General features: G+C 48.1%; 1 protein-coding gene across 2 annotated transcripts in view; it reads right to left on the bottom strand.

Annotated features, from left to right (window-relative positions):
- Positions 1 to 24,616, bottom strand: part of LOC139758785 (uncharacterized) — a 129,255-nt gene that overhangs the window by 76,873 nt on the left and 27,766 nt on the right. For both annotated transcript variants that reach the window (XM_071680586.1, XM_071680584.1), the window contains exons 3-4: positions 18,032 to 18,162; positions 4,784 to 4,910 (exon numbers count right to left, since the gene is read on the bottom strand). In XM_071680586.1, the coding sequence (XP_071536687.1) occupies positions 4,784 to 4,910; positions 18,032 to 18,162 (258 nt within the window). The remainder of the gene's footprint in view (positions 1 to 4,783; positions 4,911 to 18,031; positions 18,163 to 24,616) is intronic.

Below are 24,616 nucleotides of genomic sequence, written 5' to 3' on the forward strand. Positions count from 1 at the left end.
TCTTATATAAACCAACTCATTACGAGATCCTGAGACACACTGCACGACATGAATAGGCCTTTCAACAATACGCAGCAATACAGCAGAAGGCTTCCCCCACACCCTGCCACATATGACAGGACCTTGGTACACCGAGGGAACAGAGCAGCAGATTTCTCTGTCGTCAGCACAGACCTGAGCCTGACCGACCGTGGGGTGAGGAGGTCGCCCTCACAGAACAACACCGGAAATTAAACATCCAGAGACAAGCCAGCTCCTCTCTGGAACACAAAGACGGAAGGCAGATCTTTTATAAACGTTATCCCTCCTGGATTACACATTGCGCCATCTTTCCTCTGTGTCTGAGGTGGTTAGATCTATATCTACAGCCTTCCCAGGCTATATGGGTAAGTTGGGGTTCATGGTATGGGGGGGTCATCGACCGACACGCTGAACCAAAGCGGCCAAACCTCAGCTGAGCCCCGAATACCAGCATTTGGTCTCTGGTTCCTGGTGCTCTCAATCCCGATATTTTCTTTTTTGTTTCATCTTACTGCACATCCCCCTGCCTTTCCCCAGCACAAGGCTCAACCCCCTCTCTCTCTCTCTCTCTCTCTCTCTCTCTCTCTCTCTCTCTCTCTCTCTCTCTCTCTCTCTCTCTCTCTCTCTCTCTCTCTCTCCGTCTCTCACTGCCTCACCTCTTCTTTATACTGCCCCTCTCTTTTTCCCTCTCTCTCTCTCTCTCTCTCTCTCTCTCTCTCTCTCTCTCTCTCTTGCTGCTCTCCTCTCTCCACCTCTCCGGTTAAGAGGTAAATGACTCAGTCTCTCGGGCGCCGGGCACAACTGAAGCCCTCTGTCTTTGCGTCCTGCAGCTTTCGAAATTCTTCACACCTCGCTCTAGGAGAGAGTGATGGGAGGATGAGATGAGAAAGTGAAGGAAGATGATACCAGACAGAGGTAGAAATTAGTAGGATGACGAACTTCCAAGATGATGTACGACAGGACGCGAGAAGTTAAGCTGACTATGGACGAAGATGAAGTTACGAGTGACCAAGACTTGCGAAGTTTTGACTTGTGGAAGTGACCTGGGGGTACGAGGAAGTCACTCGACATAATACCATCAGTCGAGCAAGTCAGTCGGAACCTTTCCTTTTCGTTCTTACATTTCATCTTGAAAACTTACAAGTCTCCAATACCTTTCCCTGGCAGCATCCAAGCAACACAAAGCTGCAACGGGAACTTCAGCATGAAAGCATTTTGCCCCCTCATGACAGCAGCGGACCTAATCCCTCTAGAACGACGAGGTAGCCCTTGAACACGACAAACTGAAGACGACAAAACAACCCTGGAAACACGACAGTACGACCCTTGAGTCTCATGGCCTGGCCTCTGGCCTGACGCGACCGTTTTAAGGGTCAGGTCAACACCATATATATATATATATATATATATATATATATATATATATATATATATATATATATATATATATATATACCCACGGGTCGTAGCTCGCGCATAACGGGGCTCAGTAAAGGAAGAGACAACAATGCCAGGGTGGAGCTAGCTAGCCGGCAGCAGCCTGGGGCAATGCGGGCGTCGCCTCCGTGTTGAGCAGGTAAAGTTTCCACCACCCCCACCACCGACATGAGTCGTCTCCTTGTGTGTTCATAGCGAGCCGCTGCTGGTGAGGTGAGGTCGCCCGAGGACACTGACCCACTCACTCCAACCACGGATACACCCCGCTACAACCCCACCACCCACGTACAAACCCCACCACCACCCACGTACAAACCCTACCACCACCCACCTACACCCATATAAACATCATTAAACGCCTCCCAAATTACATACGGAGTCAAATGATGTCATATGACCTTTTGTGTCCGTGCGGACCTGGCTGATCACACACCAGGGACCACAATGTCTCGGGCGACGACAAATAGCTTCACGTCTAGCATTGTCTCCCGTTCAGACTGGCAACATGGACTATGGACCAGCCTGTGCGTGCGGCCCACACCTTCTAAACACTGTATGTCAAACAGTAAACTTCCCTCACATCGCTACACCTCACCTACCACTCCTGTGAGGCATTACAACACTGGTGAGCATGAGTTCCCTGTTGGTGTAAGAAAAAAAAAAAAACTGGAGGCGAGACCCCACTGTGTTTAATGGTTTAGTCTGACTCACTACACAGCCTCCTGACGCAGCAGGATGGCTTGGCTCGGCGACGTCGCAAAAAAACTCGGCACATATCCTCCACAGACTCCTCTTGTGAGGCCCCCAGTCTCGCCCGCTACTCCTACTAGCTTTCCCTCAGTCTTCCCCAGTCGTTCCCTCGGGCATGGGTCTACCTATCTATCTATCTATCTATCTATCTGTCAACGGAGAACAGAGCAACAAATAGTGAACCTCGCCCCTAGCAGGGTCCACTACGGGCGGTGTCGCCTCCTACGCCCTCCATTCATATTACGATACTTGCTCACCTTCTTCGTTCATTCAGGTCGATCTCCTCAACCCACACCCACGTCCCTAGAGACTCCCCATCACCCTACACCCAGGTTCCTAGAGACTCCCCATCACCCTACACCCACGTTCCTAGAGACTCCCCATCACCCCACACCCACGTTCCTAGAGACTCCCCATCACCCCACACCCACGTTCCTAGAGACTCCCCATCACCCCACACCCACGTTCCTAGAGACTTCCCATCACCCCACACCCACGTTCCTAGAGACTCCCCAACACCCCACACCCACGTTCCTAGAGACTACCCATCACCCCACACCCATCATCATCCTGCCACACAAATGACAACAGCCCGTGCCCAGCAGACAGGCTGTCCACCACCAACAACCTCCCTCTCTACCGTCGACCCTATCCAGCCAGGCTCCAAAGATCCCACCGTCCTCCAAACCTGACTCGACTCCCTTGAGGCCCAGGTTCAAGGCGGTCCCTGCAGCTTCGAGGAGGGGGTGCGCTAAATTCCGAAGCAGGGAAATGATGGACCCAGGCACCAACCAGTAGGCGAACACTGGTCACCTCCACCGTACTGCGAGATGCTACTGAAATTCAACCTGCCTCCTACCATCCCCCCTATGGTGACCTGGTCGTTGACCCTGGCCTTCACGGTAAGGTCACAAAGGTCAGGTAAATCCTAGGCACAGGTTCTGAACAGCTTCCGTATTCAAGTGTCGTCCTGTTGTGGTCAACAGTCGTACTGCTATACGCCCTCCAGTTTTTGCAATAGCGTTCAAAGGCTTCGTAAACCCTCGTGCTCGAAGATCGTCGAGTCGTGCTTCGGGAACCGTGTTGACCGTGCTCAACGGGTCGTAGCATCGTGCATATGGTTCGTACCGTCGTGTTCAAGGATCGTACCGTCGTGCTCATGGATCGTACCGTCGTGTTCAAAGGATCGTGCGGTCGTGCTCATGGATCGTACCGTCGTGCTCATGGATCGTACCGTCGTGCTCAACGATCGTACCGTCGTCGTTCAAAGGATCGTACCGTCGTCGTTCAAAGGATCGTACCGTCGTGCTCAAGGGGCCACGAACCCCAGCACTCACCGCCGGCGTCGACAATGTAGGCCAGCCACCAGAACCCGAAGGTGTGCAATAAGTGAGGAGGTTCCCTCCGCTGACTTGCATGCGTCAGCCACCCGCCTGAAGGAGGCGGCGACTCCTCCATCACCCTCAGGAGAATGAGGCCACCGGGGGGGTGGGTGCCGAGGCAGCAGGCAAGACCGTCGATGACCTGGAAAGAATGTGACCTTGAATGTTCTCTTTGTTCTCCTCACGATCCTGGCTGTGTGGTGGTGAAGAGCCAGGATATAATGCCTGCAGTTCCTGGTGGAGGAGCAGGATTTAATGCCTCAGTTTCTGTTGGAGGGGCAGGATTTAATGACTCAGTTCCTGGTGGAGGGGCAGGATATAATGACTTGGTTCCTGGTGGAGGAGCAGGATTTAATGCCTCAGTTCCTGGTAGAGGAGCAGGATATAATGACATAGTTCCTGTTGAAGGGCCAGGTTATAATGCCTAAGTTCCTGTTGGAGGAGCAGGTTATAATGTCTCAGTTCCTGTTGGAGGAGCAGGTTATAATGTCTCAGTTCCTGTTAGTGGAGTAGGTTATAATGCCTCAGTTCCTGGTATAGGGGCAGGTTATAATGCCTCAGTTCCTGGTGGAGGGGCAGGTTATAATGTCTCAGTTCCTGGTGGAGGGGCAGGTTATAATGTCTCAGTTCCTGGTGGAGGGGCAGGTTACAATGCCTCAGTTCCTGGTGGAGGAGCAAGTTATAATGCCTCAGTTCCTGGTACTGAAATGTCATTAATATCTATAGCAATCTGGTCTCAACTTCTTGTCCATATCTGATTAACTCAACCCGAAAACCCCGGACGAATCTGGTCATCTTTAGAAAACCGGTCTAGACCAACCCCACCGTAGAAAACGCTGGACGAACCAGGTCACCTTTACAAAACACAGGACGAATTTGGGGAGCCCCAGATAACAGTGGACGAATCCCGTCCATACTAGGAGTGCAGCCCTTGTGTATAAAGCTACAACCCAGGAGAATGACGACCCAACCCTTTACCACGACGGTACGACTCCTCAGTACGAAAGACCTGGTGCTTAACCAGACCCTGAAGGGTAATGAGGGCCAGCCCTGGTCTCTGACCTAACCCGGTCAAAGACCAGACCATCATAATCCCCCCTCGTGAGTCGTACCGTCGTGCTCAAGGATCTTACAGTCGTGCTCGAGACGTTGACGACAAACTGAACGACTTTCAAGACGACAAGACGCCTCACCTGAAGGCCGTGCGAGGTGGCCAAGTCCCCAAAGAGCTCTTCGCTCTCCTGATGGTGGGTTTTGTCGAGGAAGAAGATGCCCGTAGCGTAGCGGCCAGCCTCGGGTAAGGACACTCCCTCCTCCTCTCTGTGGACAAACAAACGCAAACATTGGTTTAATAAACATCCTGTGTAAAAGTTAACAGCGCGAGTTAATGAACCTTACACAGAAAATGAACATCACACACGTGCAATTTACATCGCATTGTGAAATCAACAACACGGGTTAATATCTCACACAGGATTAAAATCACACGTAGCCTTCACATCGCATCTGAAATTAATCACACACGTAAGGTTAACATCACAAATGAAATCAACCTCACACTTGTACAATTAAATTCACGTAGGTAAATTATCCTTTCATCAAACACTTCCACAAGGTTTAAATCACATCCCAATGTTGAGGTACACACCATGGTAAACAAGAAGTGCTTACACAACAAAAGAGCATCTTGTTAGGCTTCTAAAACATTAAGTAAAGTATGAGCATACTAGAGTACAAAAAATTATAATAATATAATGGTCGTGAGTATGATTTTATGGCTGTCATGCATAGAAACACAGCTCCCAAAAGCAATGACGAATGATAACTAAACAGCAGTTCTTCATACTGAGGTGATAACGAACCTGATTTTTCTCGTGTCACAAACGGGTTTGTTTTAGAACAAACCCGTTTGTTATCCTCTAAAGGATAACAGTGGCGTCTCAAGGTCTCTAAATATATAATTAAACAGTAACGAATTAAGACTTAGGTTCTAACGAGATACTGTCAGCTACGAGGGTTTTAAAAGCAGAAACTATTTACCCTCCACCCCGAAGACGTCAAAGCCTAGCCACGCACGTAAACCGGCACCATCAATAACACAGCTTTGGCAGTCTGCGTTGCGGGAGTTTTACATTCTTAATGGCTCGTCTCTTAACCTTGTGAATATATATGCACCATGTCTTTACTCCAACGTATGCACGCGCGCAAACACACACACACACTTACAAGCCTTTGCCAGATCCCAGTTAATTGACCATCCCAGAAGGGGAAGGTTAAACAGATGGGTTGGCTCTAGACCAGCGTTAGTTGGGGAGAGAGAGGGGTCAAGGGGTAGACTTCAAGCATGAACATACTACCAACCTCCCCCCTAACAAGGCCACAATCCTCCATTTACAAACAAGTCGCTGTGCCAGTTCTCCGAGGGAGTTCCCCCGTTCCCTCCCTCAGGTGAGGACTGTTACCAGGAAACACCTCTATGAATGAAGATGAGATACCTCAAAGTCACTGCAACGCATCTCTAGACATGCAACCTTTGGTGTCGAATCACCGAGACAGCGATGAACAAACGGATGCCTTAAAGTCACTCTTCCGTCGTGAGGGTTTGACAGCGTCTGGATATGAGTATCAAAGGAGTAAGAAATAATGTGTTTTTACCCTTCACAGACACCGAACGCTGCAGCCAGCAATAGCTGACGTCGGCCACACCTCTCATGTCGAACGTCAAGTCTGTTCCAACCACAAAAATAAGTGTTAACTCATTTCTACATTCCGATATACTTTGGCAAATACAATCTATATGTAAACTATAAGGTGGACCATGATGTGTGTGTATATGTTCAATCTGTGCCACTGGTTGGTAACAAGAACAGCATAGAACCACATTACCATGCCCAAGGCCGCTAAATGAAGCACAGCCCAAGCAAATGTCAGCCGTGCGAGTGAAAGTTGTGCGCCCGGGAAAACACTCGTCAGGAGATGCTATGTGGAACAAGGTAAACATCTAGCGACTGTTACCGTGGCGACCTCAGGAACTATTCAAATGACATCAACCTGGCCACGCTTGGCTAAGCTTCATAATGTCTTTAATTTTCGACAAAATTCAAAATAATTCATACACAAAGCCTCAAAAGTCTTAAAACGGCTGAATGAAATATCTAGAAGGAATAATCATACAATGGAGTCATTAAATACGATACTATACGAAGATATATATTCAGAATCGTCTGTAGTATATACCTTGATTCTACCTTTAAGCTACTTAACCAGTTTATCAAGCCCTTGAGCATGATGGTACGACCCTTGAGTACGACAGTACGACCCTTGAACACGATGGCCCGGCCTTTGAGTACCACGGTATATTGAGCATGGCGGTACGCTCCTTGAGCAACGTTACGATATAAGGATGGGGCCTTTACCCCTTCAATGTCGAATCAAAGGTCACGCCTTCATATCCAAGGGTCGTACCGTCGTCGTGTTCATGGAGTTGAGCAACAGAGCCAGTATTCATTACAGGCAAACCCAGCCATTACATTCTAACCAGTTAAATCAGGCTGGTTACTTCAAATACAATTTCAGCTGGTGTTATTGAAGACTTTTGACATTTCATATTGCAAAAAGAACACATCGTCCACAGACATGTATGACGCAACGTAATTGCAGAGAGGGAAAGGTCAGTAGGCAGGGGGGCAGGGAAGTCGACCCCAAAAGTGGTAATGTTTGGGAAAGGCCAGATCTTTGTGCACCATCAAGGGGGAGTATGCAGTAGCCTAGCTCAGACAGACTCGCGGAGCACTGCTTATCCCTGTATTTGAAAATGGACATTTTTCTTACATAGTTTTCAATAAAAGTGAATAGATTATTTACGGAGAGATAGGCTAAGATATAGAAGCACATCGCTGAGTTTGTTTTTTTTGGTGGGGGGAGTAACGTCCTCAGAATATTGCCCTCTTGGGAGGTTTATAAAGTGTGTGCGTTATGGCCTCCATAGGCTTCGCCGGAGATTGAGAAGCATTCGGTAAATACGGTTCTGGAGGTATTGACATAAACCAAGACGGGTCGTACCCTTGAGTACAACGGTATACAGGCAGGTTAGTGAGCGTGAGTGCTCCGCGAGAACGGAGAGGGTAAAGAGATGGTGGGGCACTGTGGAGGGAAGAGAATGTGTCGCGCGGTGGGACCTGTGAATGAAGAAGGTTGCAGGTGTAGTGGTGAGGCGAGGCGCAACACCTCATCCAGCACGGGAGTGGCCAGGACAGAGCGGCGTCTGGCAGCGACAACCCATGACAGCGGCCGGGGCCACAGCAGGCACGTCACGCCACCCTCCCACACACACACAGCCTATCTTACGCTGTGCCAGTTTCTGCCCCTGGCCACTCCCGCCGCCGCCCCACGCAGCTGACGCCAACATACTGCCACAAGCAGGTCGGGTCTCTTATCTCCTCGTACTTTCACCAGCGGCCAGCGGAGGGCCCAAGCAAGATTTACGTGCCCCTCATCCACACTCCTGACAGGCGTTAGTCTCTTACGTTACCCGAACAGACGAGAGATAAATATACTGAGTTATCTCGATTATGATATCGCCAAGAACGCCCGTGAAGAAAAAAAATATTTTTTTTTCTTCTTGTTAAAGTCGAAGCACTTGACGAGCCAGAAGCGCACACACGCCTGACAGAGATGTCGAAAGAATATTCTATTTCTAGTCTCTAATCCAAATTCCCTAACCACCAGGTCTATATCTAGTCAGATCACGTCTCCTTAGCTTACGTTATGTCGCTGAATCTTTGGCTTGAGTTTTTAAAAAGAGAGAGATCATTACCATAAATGCGCGTGTGCATGGATCTATGCTTTACAGCGAGTTGAAAGAAAATGCTTGGAGGAGAACGCTCTGTTGTGTCTTGATTTATCTTCCACCGAACAAAGCACACTTGCCTTCAGTCAAGAGGGCTGCGTAATGTGGTCGTGGTGGTGAAGATGATGGACTTGACGATTGTGGTTAAGATGTTGGTGGTGACAGCAACTGCGATTGTGGTAGTGCTGGTGGGGGGGATGGCATTGGCTAAGATGGTGGTGGTAGTAGTAGTAGTAGAAGTGCGGTGTGCACATCTTCAGGTGTGCCAGGCCTTTCCTCTCCCATAGCTCACCAGGAGAGTCGTGGTGTAAGATGACTGTCCTACCTACACTACACCCTGACTGTCCTCCCTACACTACACCCTCTCTGTCTTACCTACACTACACCCTGACTGTCCTACCTACACTACACCCTGACTGTCCTACCTACACTACACCCTAACTGTCCTACTCAATGGAGAGCGAAAGGGGGAAGATATATAACAAGGAGCCTCTCTCAAGAGCCTGAACTCAATATGCTCAGAGCCAATAATGCCAGGTCACCTATTACTGACGCCGGGGGGGGAGACCACGAGAGACACGGCGGCAATGTCATCAACCCCAGAGCCTCAACAGTGACCCACTCTCGTGTCGGAGCCAAGCTTATCTTTCGCCCCAGAACCTCCCGAAAAACACATCCAAACAGCTGGCCTAATAACGGCAACCAGCCAAGCAGGATGTAAACACAGATAAAAAGGAAATGATCAGTGGTGGAGGAGGAGGTGGAGGAGTTGGCGTACTTCTGTGGATAGGAGGGGGAGGCCTCATCAACACACGTTCCCCGAGAACCACCACCACCTCAGGAAGGAAGCACCGACGCCGACCTACTGCTGGCTCGAATGCGTGTAATCCGGGAAAACATATATATACGGGGAGGGAGAGAGAGAGAGAGAGAGAGAGAGAGAGAGAGAGAGAGAGAGAGAGCAGAGTCACTCGCTCTCCTCTTCCTATTCGTGAGTCTTCGACTTCCCTGAGCCAAAACTGTCGCACCTCCATCACAATCCACCCTAATTTCTTTCCATCATTAGCCCCATTTATCCGCTGGGCTTCTTACAGGCCCACATTCTAAGTGGGACCAATGTCTCCAAGCACCAAATACTCTGGCAGTTCACCCCAAATGCCGACCAACACCGCCGAAAAGTTCTATGATTCATAGCACTGTATATTTCTTCTTTGGGGGGGAAGAGTCTGTTCATATTTAGGACAGGCGATCAACTACGTTTTCTGTCACTTTGCTCAACGAAGCTTGGCGACGATGACACTGCTTGGCGACCCCAGACACCTGGATATTATCACGTACAATGAAGCCAGGCACGAACTGACCCCGTTGCTAAGGGGGATTCCCCTTCCCCCCCTTTTACCCCTCTTGCCAAGTGGGTCTCTCTTCCTGTCACACAGACCCTGCCTGTCTACAAGCCTCGGACCCCCTGCTGTTATGGAGTAACGCCAGACGCCTTGCTGAAGAGACGAGGCCAAGACTAACTCGTGATACAAGGAGCAGTCTCTCCTTACTGTAATGTATGTAATGAAATACCTGTTACGAACTGTAACATCTTATGCCATATACCAACCCACTGGGGGGTGAGGTGTATAACTACGAAAAAGCCTCCCTTTGTGATCCCCTGTAATCCTTTTTGCGCTACCGCTCGCAGGAGGAGCACGAAGTGCACAATAAATTGGGCGCGGGGGTGGGGTGGTTCCTGGCACAAATCAACCCTACGTTGGTTCGCTCTTGTGCTCTCGATGCGAACCAAACCAACAAACACGGCTCGTTTCCCGTCGCGAGACCCCTCGCCGCTCTGACGGATGTTCGACCCCCTCTAAGGTGCTGGTCCAAGAAAAACACACACCAGGCGAGATATAAGACATACAGATGCGTGTAGCATAAGTCGGTCCTGGCTTGCACTCTCTCCGCGAGAACCAAGCAAACACGCCACTTCGACAGTCAACAACTACTAGAGATAAGCAACATCTCTGATAAGGACAAAATATATATTTCCACTGGGGGCCGGACACGTGACGGGGTACTGATACTAGCCAGTGGATACGTCATGCTCAGCAATACCAAGTCATGGGACCAACCACACGTTTAATGGTGGGTATCAGTGCGTCACACATGATTTACTGCTGTGGCAGGTCGAAAACTCACTTGGATGAGCCGTTGCGATGTGTTTCTTTCCCTACAACTTGGCTAAGTTTTGGAACGTTTTTACCCTCTCGTGTCTTTCCTTCCCCACGCCCCTCCGTTTAACGCAAGGTTGCTTTGTTTCCTTGAAAAAAAAATGGAATATTCTTTTCCTTTTCTCTATCTTTCTTTTATCTTATTAGCCACTTTCTGTAATGGTATATTCTTTTCCTTTTCTCTATCTTTCTTTTATCTTATTAGCCACTTTCTGTTTCATACTCGTCTCGGAGAGGAGAGCATAAGAAACGATGAGCTAATGCGATGGCCTTCCTTGGCTAGGGCCTCAGTTTTGCCCGTGCTGTCTCAGCTAACATAAAAGTAAAAAAAAAAAAAAAAAACAACAACAAACGGAAGCAGGACCGAATGATTTCAAAAGAACTGGTCCGTTTCCTGGAAGTGATAGGTTCGCCTTAACTGTCTTTGCTGTGTGTGGAAAGACGGGGGATTATTCCACTCACAAACTGATCAAAAACTCACTTTTTAGCGGGTCTATGCCTTTCTCCCTCGAGTGAGGTGGATAAGCTGGTCGTTTATGCTGAGCGTTGGGTTGACTACACGTCTGAGACACCTGGCTGTCCAAGGACTTGAGGGGAAATGTTGGGAGCAGACTAAGAATTCCACAATCTCATGACCTTGCTCACGTAACCTCCTGGAAATAATAGTGTCCATGGTGGCAACTACAAGACCACCCTTGCTCCCCTGATCCTTGTAACCCGTTTTTCTCTAGTATGGTCGTCTCAGTCTAATATATTCAATCCATTTCCTGTCCTCGTTCTCTTGGTATCTGCTCTGGTCAAATCACATCAACCATCTGCCTTGCCTCTCCCGCATTATTTTGCGTGAGTTCGCTTTCTATTGCTACTCCAAAGTTCAGTAGTCTTCGGCATCATCAGCAGACAATTTCAGGAATTATTCTCTGTCATCTGGCGAGACAATGTACACAGAAACAAGAGCGGTGCCAGTGATGAACTCTGAGGGACCCCACTCGCTACGTACATTCGACCAGCTTGAGAACGTGTGTGTGTGTGTGTGTGTGTGTGTGTGTGTGTGTGTGTGTGTGTGTGTGTGTGTGCGTGAGAGAGAGAGAGAGAGAGAGAGAGAGAGAGAGAGAGAGAGAGAGAGAGAGAGAGAGAGAGAGAATGGGGAGGGTTATGAGTTATAAACAGCAGTACCTGCAAATAGCCCTACTAACAACGGGTTGGTCTCAAAAAAAGCTCTGACGCAGGGAAGACAATATCGTGGACGAGGGAGGGTAGGAGATGGGAGATAGGTAGCCGATGCCAACGCGCGTATGTCTTTTTTTGGTTCTTGTACCCACCTGCTCCTCCCTAGTCCTTTTCCCAGCTCCAGATCCCACAAAAAGGAATTCAATTCCAACAATATGCAGTATAGAGTTCTCGAACATGTACTGAGTATAGAGTTCATAAGGCGATACGGAAAGCATCAGAAAAAAAACAAAAGTAGAGTTAAATCCGTGAAGGTCAAACATCGAGGAACAGGATCTCCTCAACACGTGGACAAGGGCAAGAGCAGGTGAACACAGGTGGAGGGAGGCTGGAGGGAGGGAGGGAGGGAGGAGGGTAGCATCACGTGGTCCGTCCGTGAAGGGCCAAGGTCACCGAGGCAGGAGCCTTTGTGCCGACGTCGAATCACATTCCTTTCACGTCCACCGGACACCCCGTCTCACAATTAACCCTGGCGTACCTTGGTTGACAGTCAGGCGTGACCTTACACCACGTGCCTTGTCTCGTATGACAGTCTGGCGTGACCTTCCACCACGTGCCTTATCTCGTATGACAGTCTGGCGTGACCTTCCATCACGTGCCTTGCCTCGTATGACAGTCTGGCGTGACCTTCCACCACGTGCCTTGTCTCGTATGACAGTCTGGCGTGACCTTCCATCACGTGCCTTGCCTCGTATGACAGTCTGGCGTGACCTCCCACCACGTTCCTTGTCTCGTATGACAGTCTGGCGTGACCTTCCACCACGTGCCTTGTCTTGTGCGCCAGCCTGGCGTGACCTTACGTCGCACAGTCCAAACACTGTGGTACATTCCACACACACACACACACACACACACACACACACACACACACACACACACACACACACAGAGTCATGCACGCAAAGCGACAGACGATCGGTAAACCGACATCCCACACTACGCAGCAAACCAGACCACACCACAACACACAGTCAAAACTGTTACATTGTGATGACGACAAGAGCCGAAGACCTTTTTTGACCTGAGGGTGTATTGGGTGGCTCTGGTAAGGTGACACCATCACTGCCAGGGCTAGATAGTTAAGGGTCAGGGTCCGGGTTAGGGGAGGGAACGGGGGGTGGTTGCTACTTGGTCTACGAAACCCTTTGAGGCGCGACACACGGCGTCTTAGGAAAGGGGGGTATGGGGTCGGTCGGGCAATGCGTGGCACGCGCCCTAGTAACGCTGGCGCCTTTTAATAAGTCCCAACATACAATTTCTTTAAAACCCTCGTGGTGGTGGTGGTGGAGGAGGAGGAGGAGCAGCCTCGCTGAACCCTTGATAAACATGGGTAAGGACAGGTGTTGAGCGGGTGTGGACGCGACAGCCACGAGTGTGAAGGAATGGACAGGCGGCAGAATGGGATATGACAGGAGGATCAGGGTCCCCTGGATCGTGACAGGAGGGACGGCGGGGTGACCGGGATACGACAGGAGGGACGGGACGTGACGCCTGGGATACGAGAGGGGGACGGGACGTGACGCCTGGGATACGAGAGGGGGAACGGGACGTGAAGCCTGGGATACGACAGGAGGGACGGGGGGTGACCGGGATACGACAGAGGAACGGGACGTGACGCCTGGGATACGACAGGGGGACGGGACGTGACGCCTGGGATACGGAACTGATGATACGACCACCAGCAAACCCGTGCACACCAGCAGAGTCGCACAGCCAGCCAACCAAACAACCAAACCAGGCAGCAATACAACCAACCAGACAGCAATACAACCAACCAGACAGTAATACAACCAACCAGACAGCCATACAACCAACAAGACAGCAAATGCAACCAACGGAACAGCCATAAAACCTACTAAACAACTAAGCAACCAACCAAACAGCCATACAACTTACAAGACAACTAAGCAATCAACCAAACAGCCATACAACCTACTAGACAACTAAGCAACCAACCAAACAGCCATACAACCTACCAGACAACTAAGCAACCAACCAAACAGCCATACAACCTACAAGACAACTAAGCAACCAACCAAACAGCCATACAACCTACAAGACAACTAAGCAACCAACCAAACAGCCATACAACCTACCAGACTAGGAGTCATACACCCAGACACGGGAAACAAGAACCCGTGAGTCAGCCAGCCAGCTAGCCAGCCGGCCACCAGAGGGCCCGACGTGGCGGGCCAGAGGCCGGGTGATTCAGAGGACCCAGCCACCGCCCTGAGGCAACTGAACGCACCCCACACTAACTCTGGCAACACACAAACTCCCGCACCACACTAACTCCGGCAACACACTCACTCCCACACCACACACGTTTCCGTCTACACTTCAGCTTACTTCTGTAACTTGCCTTATATATTCCTGTTCTGTCCATATATATATATATATATATATATATATATATATATATATATATATATATATATATATATATATATATATATATGTGTGTGTGTGTGTGTGTGTGTGTGTGTGTGTACCGTGTAAGATGTGATCCTGTTAACATCCACCGGTGTCCCTGTACATCCTCCTCCATCTGTGATTCGTAACTATTTGCTTCTGAAGATGTGGTGAAATACACGAAAGCGCTTAAGCAAAATTTCCTGCTTTGATTTTCCTTCAAGTTCATATATACACATGGGCTCTAACCTACCTTCTATTGTGTCTTGTATTTACATACTGTAATACATGGGTTCCCTCAGCTCGCCTCTGTAACTTGTTGTAACTATAAGTGTATATAACTCCGTGTACCGTCGAGTGTCTGTGATGTGTTGTCCACGCCACAGCATGTAAAGGCGGTAAGTAACGTTATGAAAATTGGCCTCACTTATACGTGCTGGTGTGAAACGCATCACTCGATAGGTGACGTCCTTCTGTTACGAGGGTTGCATGCGGCCAAGCACGTCAGTTTTCGTGCCGGGTGACTTCCTGCCTAAGTCAAGGCGTGATAAAGGTGGACCCCGAGCTGTGTGTATTGATCCAACACACTTCAACAGACTTTCTACCTCAAGGGGATGAAGACCTACATCCTCACCTTGATCTAACCCATGTCAATGGACATCCAATATACGTCAAAGGGATGATGACCGACATCCTCACCTTGTTCTAACCCATGTCAATGGACATCTAACGTACGTCAAGGGGATGAAGACCTACATCCTCACCTTGATCTAACCCGTGTCAATGGACATCCAACGTACGTCAAGAGGAGGAAGACCTACATCCTCACCTTGATCTAACCCATGTCAATGGGCATCCAACGTCAAGGCGTGACTCAGGACCCACACTGTGTAAACTTGGTCTACCCAGGACAAGTCTCGGGGAAATCGTCCTCATTCTTTACAATGCATTGGGGGCGTCCTCATCTTCAATACCTCGTGCCGTTTTGGTCAACCTTCTTGAAAAACCGATAGACAATGAAGAGAAGGAAGGCAGCCTCAAACTACCGAGATCATTCCCGAGTTGAGAAACGAATCCTGTGAAAGCCGATTACACGACTTTAAAAACTAATTGAGCTCAGAAAAGAGAGGGTTAAGAGACGATCTAATGCAGGTACTCGAAATCATCCAAGGCTCCGGTAAACTCGACCTAACAAGCTACTTAATTAAGGCTTAATTCATCTGATTTCACAAGCATCAATGCATAAACTCGTGGTCCAACGTTTTACCTTGAATGGGGTCCAGTCATTTTCCTCTAACAGGATTGTTAAAGCACTGAATCATTTACCAATTAAAATGGTTGAAAGGAGTACCACAAATACGTTTATGAATTGACTTAATAACTATTTGACTCCATTTCCACGACTGATCTTAACTGCGCCTCCTGAGTCCATCTAGAAAATTTGCAGCAATTTCTCTCTGAAACATTTTTGTGCCTCTTCCACTCTTGTCACACTAACTTCTGTGTTTCTGGCATCTCTCATTATCATGCGCAACCTCGTCAGGAGGATCCTACGCTCTGTCGCTGTTTGAATTCATTTGTACACCCTTAACCCACTCTGTGTGACCTTGACCCACCCACGTGAACGGATGAGCTACCGCTTGTCAACAGACAGACCTAAGGCAAGGCGTGCGTGCACACGCATCCTATGCATTCAAATGGTCTACTCCCACGTCAATTACAATGGAGGTTAACACTTCTATATTTGTCTTTTTTTAGTCAATTTATTACACATCCCTTCAAAACTCTCCGTGAACATATCTAAAATATAGAGAAATCATTACCTTATTAACGTAACTGCACTAATTATGCCTGGGTGACCTGGCTAGTTAGGGAGGCTGTATCGCTCGTCTGTGGTTACATCATTAGCTGATGAACCTCAACAATATACCCCAATTAAGTGAGAGGAGAATTAAGGGGATCAATAGAGAGCAGAGGTCACACGGTCGTATGGAAACGAGTGGGTCACGCTGTCACTAAACCCGGGCGTTGTCACCCATGAGTTGGAAGTGGGTTAAGTGGTGGCACCAGCCAAGTGTTGTCACTCAAGTGCTGCAAGTGGGTTTAAGTGGGGGCACCAGCCAGCCAAATGTTGTCACTATCCAAGTGTTGGCACAGGCTACGCGCTGACAGTGACCGAGTGTTGGCACTGTGTAGGTGTTGTCACTGGTCGAGTACTAGCACGCTCCCAGTGTGGTCACTGGTAACAGCTTCTGGCACGGGCCAAGAGTTGACAATGGCACCATCCACCAGCTGGCTAGTGGCCATCAGCTCCCTCCGCAGGACAGGCCGGGTGCGTGCAGCACCATCTGTCGATGTCTGCGGGCCGCACCACCTGACACATGTGTCTACATATTTCAAGGCTGCTTGCGGCCGTGAGGGGCGGCGGCGGCTGGCATGAATATATTGATCCAGTTCTCAAGCTCTCCACAACCCTGCTGGTCCCGCCTGACCACCTGAGGGGTTGTAAAGTCCTCCGTCCGTGGCTGAGGCACGTCGCCCGAGGTTGTAGCACGTATTCCGTTGCGGTTCCGTCGTCCGTCCGTAGCTATGGCATCTCGTAAGCTCGTGGGAAGATGTCCGTGGCTGCGGCACGTCGTCCGTCCGTGTCTGTGGACGTCAACCATCCTTGGCTGTGGTACGTCATCCGTCCGTGTCTGCGTCACGTCTTCCGTCCATGGCACGGCGTCCGTGGCTGCGTCGTCTTCCGTTCATGGCACGTTCTCCGTGGCTGTGGCGCGTCGCTAGCCTGTGCTTTACGGTGACAGTCGGTGGCCATTTCTCTTCCAGTTTAAGAATTACATTCCACACGCAGAGGCAGTTTATCATGACACGAACCATTTATATCAACGGTGTACACATGGCTGTGTGTACGCACGGAAGTCTACGTGTGTGTGTGTGTGTGTGTGTGTGTGTGTGTGTGTGTGTGTGTGTGTGTGTGTGTGTGTACAACCTCACAGAAACAGGCTGCCGGGGTCGTGCCACAAAAGGAAATGAAACCCCTGTGCCCACAAGACAGAGGAACTCCACGACCAGGTCTCGACGTTCCAGGAAGAACCGACAGACCAAGCCTAGCTGAGGAGCGCCATAGGTCTGGAAAAGATGCTACCAGAGGCAACGACCAGTGATGAATTCTGTCGCTAAGGAAACGGCCGGATGAAGCCGAAAAATACGGGATCTCACATGAGGAGGACTGGAGGTGGCCAAACACGGTCAGAGGGAACTGAAAGCGGCGTCTATGGATCCAGACGCAACCAGAGGATAAACAGAGAATGGAGTACGAATCAAAAGGTAAAGAGAGACCTTAATATAAGTTAATCAACAACACAAAGACTAGAAACATCTTGAGGCCTCTGGAGGAACAGAGAGGAATCCAGACGTAATTAGAGGCAACATGTTTCCTCAAAAAAATGACAGAGGATGTAAAAAGACGTACATGAAAACTAAGAAGCGAAAGGCTATTACAAAAAAGTCAGAAACTATAGGGCAATAACACCTTAGGAATGATGCTCTTTGGAGGAACTTCCTGAAAAAGTACTGCTATGGAAAGGTGTTAACTGGGGGAGTATCCTGTAGAAGTATGGCTACGGTAAGGTACTCATTGGTAAAGCTTCCTGTAGATGTCCTGCTAGAGAGAGAGATATCCATTGGAGAAGCCTCTTACAGAAGTACGAATATGAAGAGGTACTCACTGGAGAAGCTTCCTGTAGAAGGCGTGAGGGATAGCGGCGAGGAGTCCGGCGCCGTCGCCCGTGTCGTTATCGCAGGAGCAGGCCCCTCGGTGCTTCATCCGCGACGCCAGCTTCTCCGCATCCCGGATGATCTGTGGCAAAAGACAGAACTAACTTACAAAACAACCCGACTAGGGAGCTTTACCAGGGGTGACCAGCGGTAGAACCCTCCTGTAGCAGGGGTTCCTTGCGATCTCCCTCCACCCCCTACCTCAATCACACACTGACAACCTCCCTCATTCTCCAGACCAATCTACTATACACACTGACGGTGTCGAGGGTGCAGCCATAAGTGTGAGCGAGATTCGATGCTAACTCCCCACCAACACCCTGACACCCATACACCAATAAAGGTCAACATCCTGGGGCTCGAACTCCAGCAAGGGCCAAGAACCCTAAAACCCTGACCCTGATAGAGCTTGCTACCACTCCACTAACCCATCTTCACGGCTGAGTCACGTAGGGTCCGGCATAACAGGTATATAGTCCGAACCACGGAGACTTTAGTGAGGTGTCGAAAACACATACTGACGGGGACCTTCCCGAGGGAGAGCTGCATAACTTGACTGAGAAATGGAGCTCTCTCCCTCCTTGCACCTAACACGGGCCTAAAAGCACCTCATCACAGTGAAACTTACGATATTGAGATACGAAATCAAGGTCTTCTAATGGAACTCAACTACAGTGTACGTAAATGACCAAAGATTAAACTTGGATGAGCATAAACGCTACATCTCCTCCTCTGAACAAGGAATACAGCAAAGTCTATTGATACATCACCGTCATCTAACATTCTCACTGACAGCCTTCTAGAACATGTCCATAAACGCAAACTCCTTGAGTCAGAAATATGTATATACATTAAAATGAAAAAGTTACATGTCTGTAAAAGAACATGGCTTCAAGGTGCGACGCTGTTATCCTCCACTGCAGAACCGCCGTGGAGGATCACATAGTCGCACCCTGACACGAAGAGCCAAGTAGCACGGAAAGTAATTCTTTCCTCCTGGATGACGTTATCGACGACTAATTGTGGGTGATGCCATTAAACGGAGTGACTGCAAACAATGCGATAAGAGACAAAAGACAATACAAACAACCCGACAGAGATGGACGATACTATGCGTCCGTGACAGCGTGAAAGATACGAATGACTCCAAATCACTAGTGACATGGAACGATGTAATACAGATGGGATATAACGTGACAGCATGCGATTCAACAGAGTGATCTGGATCGACATTTCATAGTCAACTGACACATGGCAATGAGATACAATCCCGAGTGGTGATCGTGCGATACAGCATTGAGAGCAAACGGGACGATAAACTATAAACAAAAGCGACCCATTATCTAGCACGCCTTGCAGTCGTAAGATAATACTGCACTAATAGGTGTACGCAAGTCGTGCTCACCTCTTAACATATACTTGTTCGACAGTGAGGATTTGGTGTATTATATGGTGTATTATACACAGGATCATCCACAGCGATACACCTGTTGAATCCAAACAGATATGCATATCTGAATTTCACCACTGTATTTATCAATTTATAAAATTGATAAGCACAGTGATGAAATCCATCGATAAAGTTTTTTGTTCGCAACCTAATGAACTTATTTTACTCCAGCGGTGATGGCGGCGCCCGCTCCCGTATCACCAATTATCTTCCCCCACAAAAGCATTCCATACCACAGTGCTGGGGAAAGTTGTGAGAATGCGGTGCCGTCTGGGGGGGCCGGCCGGCGCGCCATTGATTCCGGTGGCGGAAGCCTGGCCAGCCTGACGCCATGACTGATGGGGCCAACAAGCACACACACACACACACACACATCCCCTGGGGTACACAGGGTCCCTGCTGCATGGCTATGATTGGACCCTCCCGTTCTTTGACTGACCATATTATATACACAAGAAGGAATGCACAATGGTTCATACGCGTCAAGCTGGGAAATTTATATTGACATCTCGGTCACAAGTGCAATCCTTGAGGACGACGCCAACAACAATGATGATAACATTTATTGACTCGATCCTCTCTGGGATACGCCATCATACCCAAGAGGGTTCTACCGACATGCCCAAGACATCACAACGTAAGTGGGATTACCCATTGCTCAAGGCCTCATATACCTGGTCTCTTGATTAAACAACTTTCCACACTCGGCGCATCAAGCAGCTTAGCCACCACCATCTTCAGGCAGGATGTCTCCACACAGGATGCGGGACGCTGCCCCATAATCTCGAACCAGTGGGGGAAAAAAGTCAAAACACCCTCTAAAAGTGGAACGTTCGGTACGTAATGCTAGGCTATCCAGAAGCAAAAACGTTAGGCTATCTGGAGGCAAACACGTTGATAAGATTGCGATATCGTAACGTTATCCTCAGCCAATATATATATATATATATATATATATATATATATATATATATATATATATATATATATATATATTTCGGGGTAGACTGGGCAACGCGAGTGCTATAAATATACAGAAACTAGTCTCAGCGGCCGGCCTTGAACCCAGCTTGGATGATCTCTCCTCAACTTCCAACCCCATTTACTCTTAGGCTGATAATTCCATGTAACACACTTCATCGCATGTTCCCCTCTAATCCTCTTTCTCTTTCTTGTTCTGAGCATACTCCCTCTCTCACTCAGACCTATGCACCATCTCGGAATGGGAAAGTAGTAACCTTGTATAATCTGATTAACGTCAAGCGCAACATCTCCCTATATATATATTTTAAGTCACACGCTTCCCTCGGTTCACTTTCAAACACCTCCATTCAATCTTGGTGTAACAAAAACAAGTTAAGCATAACCATATCCTCCACACACACTATCTTGGAAACTCCAAGAGCTGGTGCTATGGTACAGGCACCGCATTCATTTAACGAGTGAGCACCTTTTTCTTACCTACAGGGGTTGTATTCGCACTGATGGAGTATTGATCATGTATTTATTAACGAGAGAGGACTCAAAAGCCTGCAGTCTCATTCATTTCCCAAGCATCAGCTCTCTTCAACCATTCCTTTCTGTACACAGCGATACTGCGCTCTCTCTCTCTCTGTTTTACAAGTATCATTTTAACGACTGTTTTTGGAAGCCGTCTGCATGTATCCTCATCCTCAAAGCCTGGGACCCTGAGGCGTCTTTCCCTCTTACAGTGAACTTCCTCCAGACACGTGCGGAGGCTAGATTAATTTCGACATTCCCTTTCTCCTAGTTTAGTCCATTCACCCAAGATGGCCTCTGACTGGAGCATTTATTGCCCCCTTGCCATGTCCGTCACTGATAAAAAAAAAAAAGACACATCGACCCTTCCCATGATCACTCTTAAACACAAACGCATTCTGAATTGGCTCTTGGATGAAACTGCAAGGTTTGGATGGTGGGGAATAAATATTCATAGACGGAAAATAAGAAATAAATGAGTAACGGCACACTTAGAACCCAGAGTGGCTGCAAAATCTGTTTACTCGGCAAGAATTTCAAGGGCTTCGGTGTGGGAGAGGGGAGAGGCAAGGCGACACCCCCCTCCCCCCTTTCCATCATCTCCTACCATCCTCCTCCCCTCCAGGCCAGACGCTCTGGACGGCTCGCTCGCCTCTCTTCCCCTTTGACCAACCACAACTCGGCAAGCTGTCGGCGCGTGATGATGATAGGCTACGGTGGTGTCACTGTCCCACCTTCGAGAGGTATGGGAATCGTATACTGTACTACCTGTCCGACGTCGGTTTCTGGTGCGCTCTACCTACCTTCAAGGTCAGCAAGCACTCACCTTTCACTAGCCCTATGGCATTCACGTTTGCCATAACTTAAGAGTGCATGCGAACAAAACTACAAGAATGCACGTTGATTCAAGAATGCACGTTTCTCTAACGTTTTCATGTGAAAAGGCCTTAAGTATTCATATTAACTAACCTTTGAGTATTCACTTTAAATAACTAAAGTATTCATATTAACTAAGCTTTAAATATTTACTTTAAAGTCTTTAAGTATTCACATTAAGCTTTAAGTATTCACATTAACTAAGTCTTAAGTATTCATATTAACTAAACCTTAAGTATTCACCGTAACTATGTTAGCTAAACCTTAAAAAGTCAAAAGATACCTTGACTATTCGTGTTCACTAAACCTTCAGACTTCACAAGAATTAAACCTAACAAATGAGAGAAAAGCTTAAAAAGTAGGCAAGTGTATAGCACAGGTTTCCCTGATGGATGGAAGTAGGTAGTTTGCTTGAAACGTATAATCTTGGCACTTTATCCATATAACCCCCACGGCAGATTAGGTGATAGTGTAACGCCATTTATGTAATGAGAGTGTGCGCAAGTGACTATCAACGCCATAACCAGCAGCCACATGAACTCACCAACCCCTGCTGCTGCCGGCGCTCCCAAGCAACTCATCCCGTGTGTTGTCATTCGCGTGGCGGAGAGTGACTTCCGTCTCCTGACCTTGTATATATGTACCGTGTCTCTCCTACGTATATACACACACACATATGTATGCATGTAAGTATGTGTGTATTTGATTCTTGAAGCATAAAGGGATTTTGAGGAGTATAAATAAACAGTGAAAAAGGAGCGAAGGAGGCTTTGAGATTTCCGCTATATTTCGGACAGTTTTCACCGGTATCAGCTGCTTGTGTCGGCCACGCTGTGAAAGGTAAACCCAAATGGATCACTCAGACCTTAAGCTTAGGCCAGGCAATCATAACAGTTTACACTTCAGAGGACCGGGAAATCCCAGTACGTGCTTACATAAGAAGGTGCTGAGCTGTATCGAAGAAAATGGGGGTAAGAGGAGATGGCGTTGTGGTATCAACGCGGGAGAGCCAGACGGACTGACATGTTTATTACAGCGGCTGTCCCAACGCAGTCAACGCAAAGGATGCCCAGTGAGGTATGATACTGGGGGAAGTTCACCTGACCCCACGAGTGAACAATGTTAAATCACCACTGTTCCTGTACACAGATAATGCCATTATGTTCTTTACGGTTTTAACCTCTTGAGCACAACGGGTCGGGGGGTCAACGACCATGCCTATATAATGCCTACGGGTTGTACCGTCGTACTCAAGGGTCGTACCACCGTGCGCAAGAGGTTAAAACATGAAACTGGGTGAGAGCTCAAAATCCTCTGGTTCCGTGCATATAAGGAAAAACATATACACTGAAAGAATCACAAAACATAAACAATGTTCTCAAGAGTTTTGGGCGGGGAATCCCAGCGAAATATTAGCCTAGTCAGGAAAGACCGAACCTAAGCTCTGGCTTGGGAACGAATAGCTGTGAAAACATCGCTATTTAGCAACTGTATTCGGCTTCGATTACCATGGGGGGGAAGCCCAAGATGAGAGATGACAGTTATTCAAGGAAAAAATGTTGCATCACATTAAAAGCTCAGACGGATGCTAATTCAGCGCGGCCTGTGAATGAAATCTATTTGTTCTCTTGTGCTTTACGTGAATGTCAATTCACAGGAAACACTGAAACCAGGGTTGTTCTCTAGATGCTAACGGATGTAGATTGAGATAAGAGAAACCTGATGTTACTGTGCTCTGTCTCTCTACTGGTGTCGACTATGGGTACAAATAGAAACCTGGCATGTTATCTAAGGCTGTATCTAAATGTGAGTGAACTACAGAAACACAATGAAACGAGATGTTTTTTAATGCTTTTAATTTCCATATATGAAACCCGGTAAGTTCTCAATGGAAGTCGAATATACTCACAACCCATGTAACTTTCAATGTACCACGCATATGTACCTTTCTCTGTACCATACGACGTGTACCTCTACCCCACACGTACAACACCTTCTCACACCACACCACGTGCACTTTATTGTACCATAACACGTGTACCATGCCACACACAAGTGTACCGTTTTAAATAATCCACTTTACCTCTAATTCTCAGTGTACTTTAAATGGAGACAGATGGATGGATAAAGACAGACAGATGGCTATGACACAAAGATAGTTATAGACATAAACAGACAGATAGGGACAAACAGACCGGAGTACCTACATATAAATGCCTAGGACGAAGCTCCTGTTCTACTAGCAGGTCTAACGTGTAATAAGGTTAACCGCATCTCGAACATTCGTTTAAATGTTTCTGCTAACAGCGCAACACTGTCCCTCAGTTCTCCTGGTATAGCATTAAATAATCGTTCACGTTTTCCCGCTGATCATTCGTATATTTCCATCTGTTGGCTTTTTAGGTCCCTAGATATCACTCCTGTTGTGATGATTCTGTTATCTTCCTGATGAGTCGCTTTCAGTTTTATAAAGTCGCCGCTCTTTATGCCTTTACGCCACGCATATATCATCACGTGTGCATGTGTGAGAGAAAAAAGAATGCACTTTACGAGTATTTACGAAAGTTAATCACCAACTGGGGCTAGCGCGCGCGCGAACGAGAGACAGAGTAAACGATAGTACGTTTCCGTGGGTCAGAAATAGCACCCGGTGAGACCCATCCCCTTTCGGTAGCCTCACACACACACACACGTACATACACACACACAC

The sequence above is a fragment of the Panulirus ornatus genome, chromosome 31, assembly GCF_036320965.1.
Source record: "Panulirus ornatus isolate Po-2019 chromosome 31, ASM3632096v1, whole genome shotgun sequence".
NCBI lineage: Eukaryota > Metazoa > Arthropoda > Malacostraca > Decapoda > Palinuridae > Panulirus > Panulirus ornatus.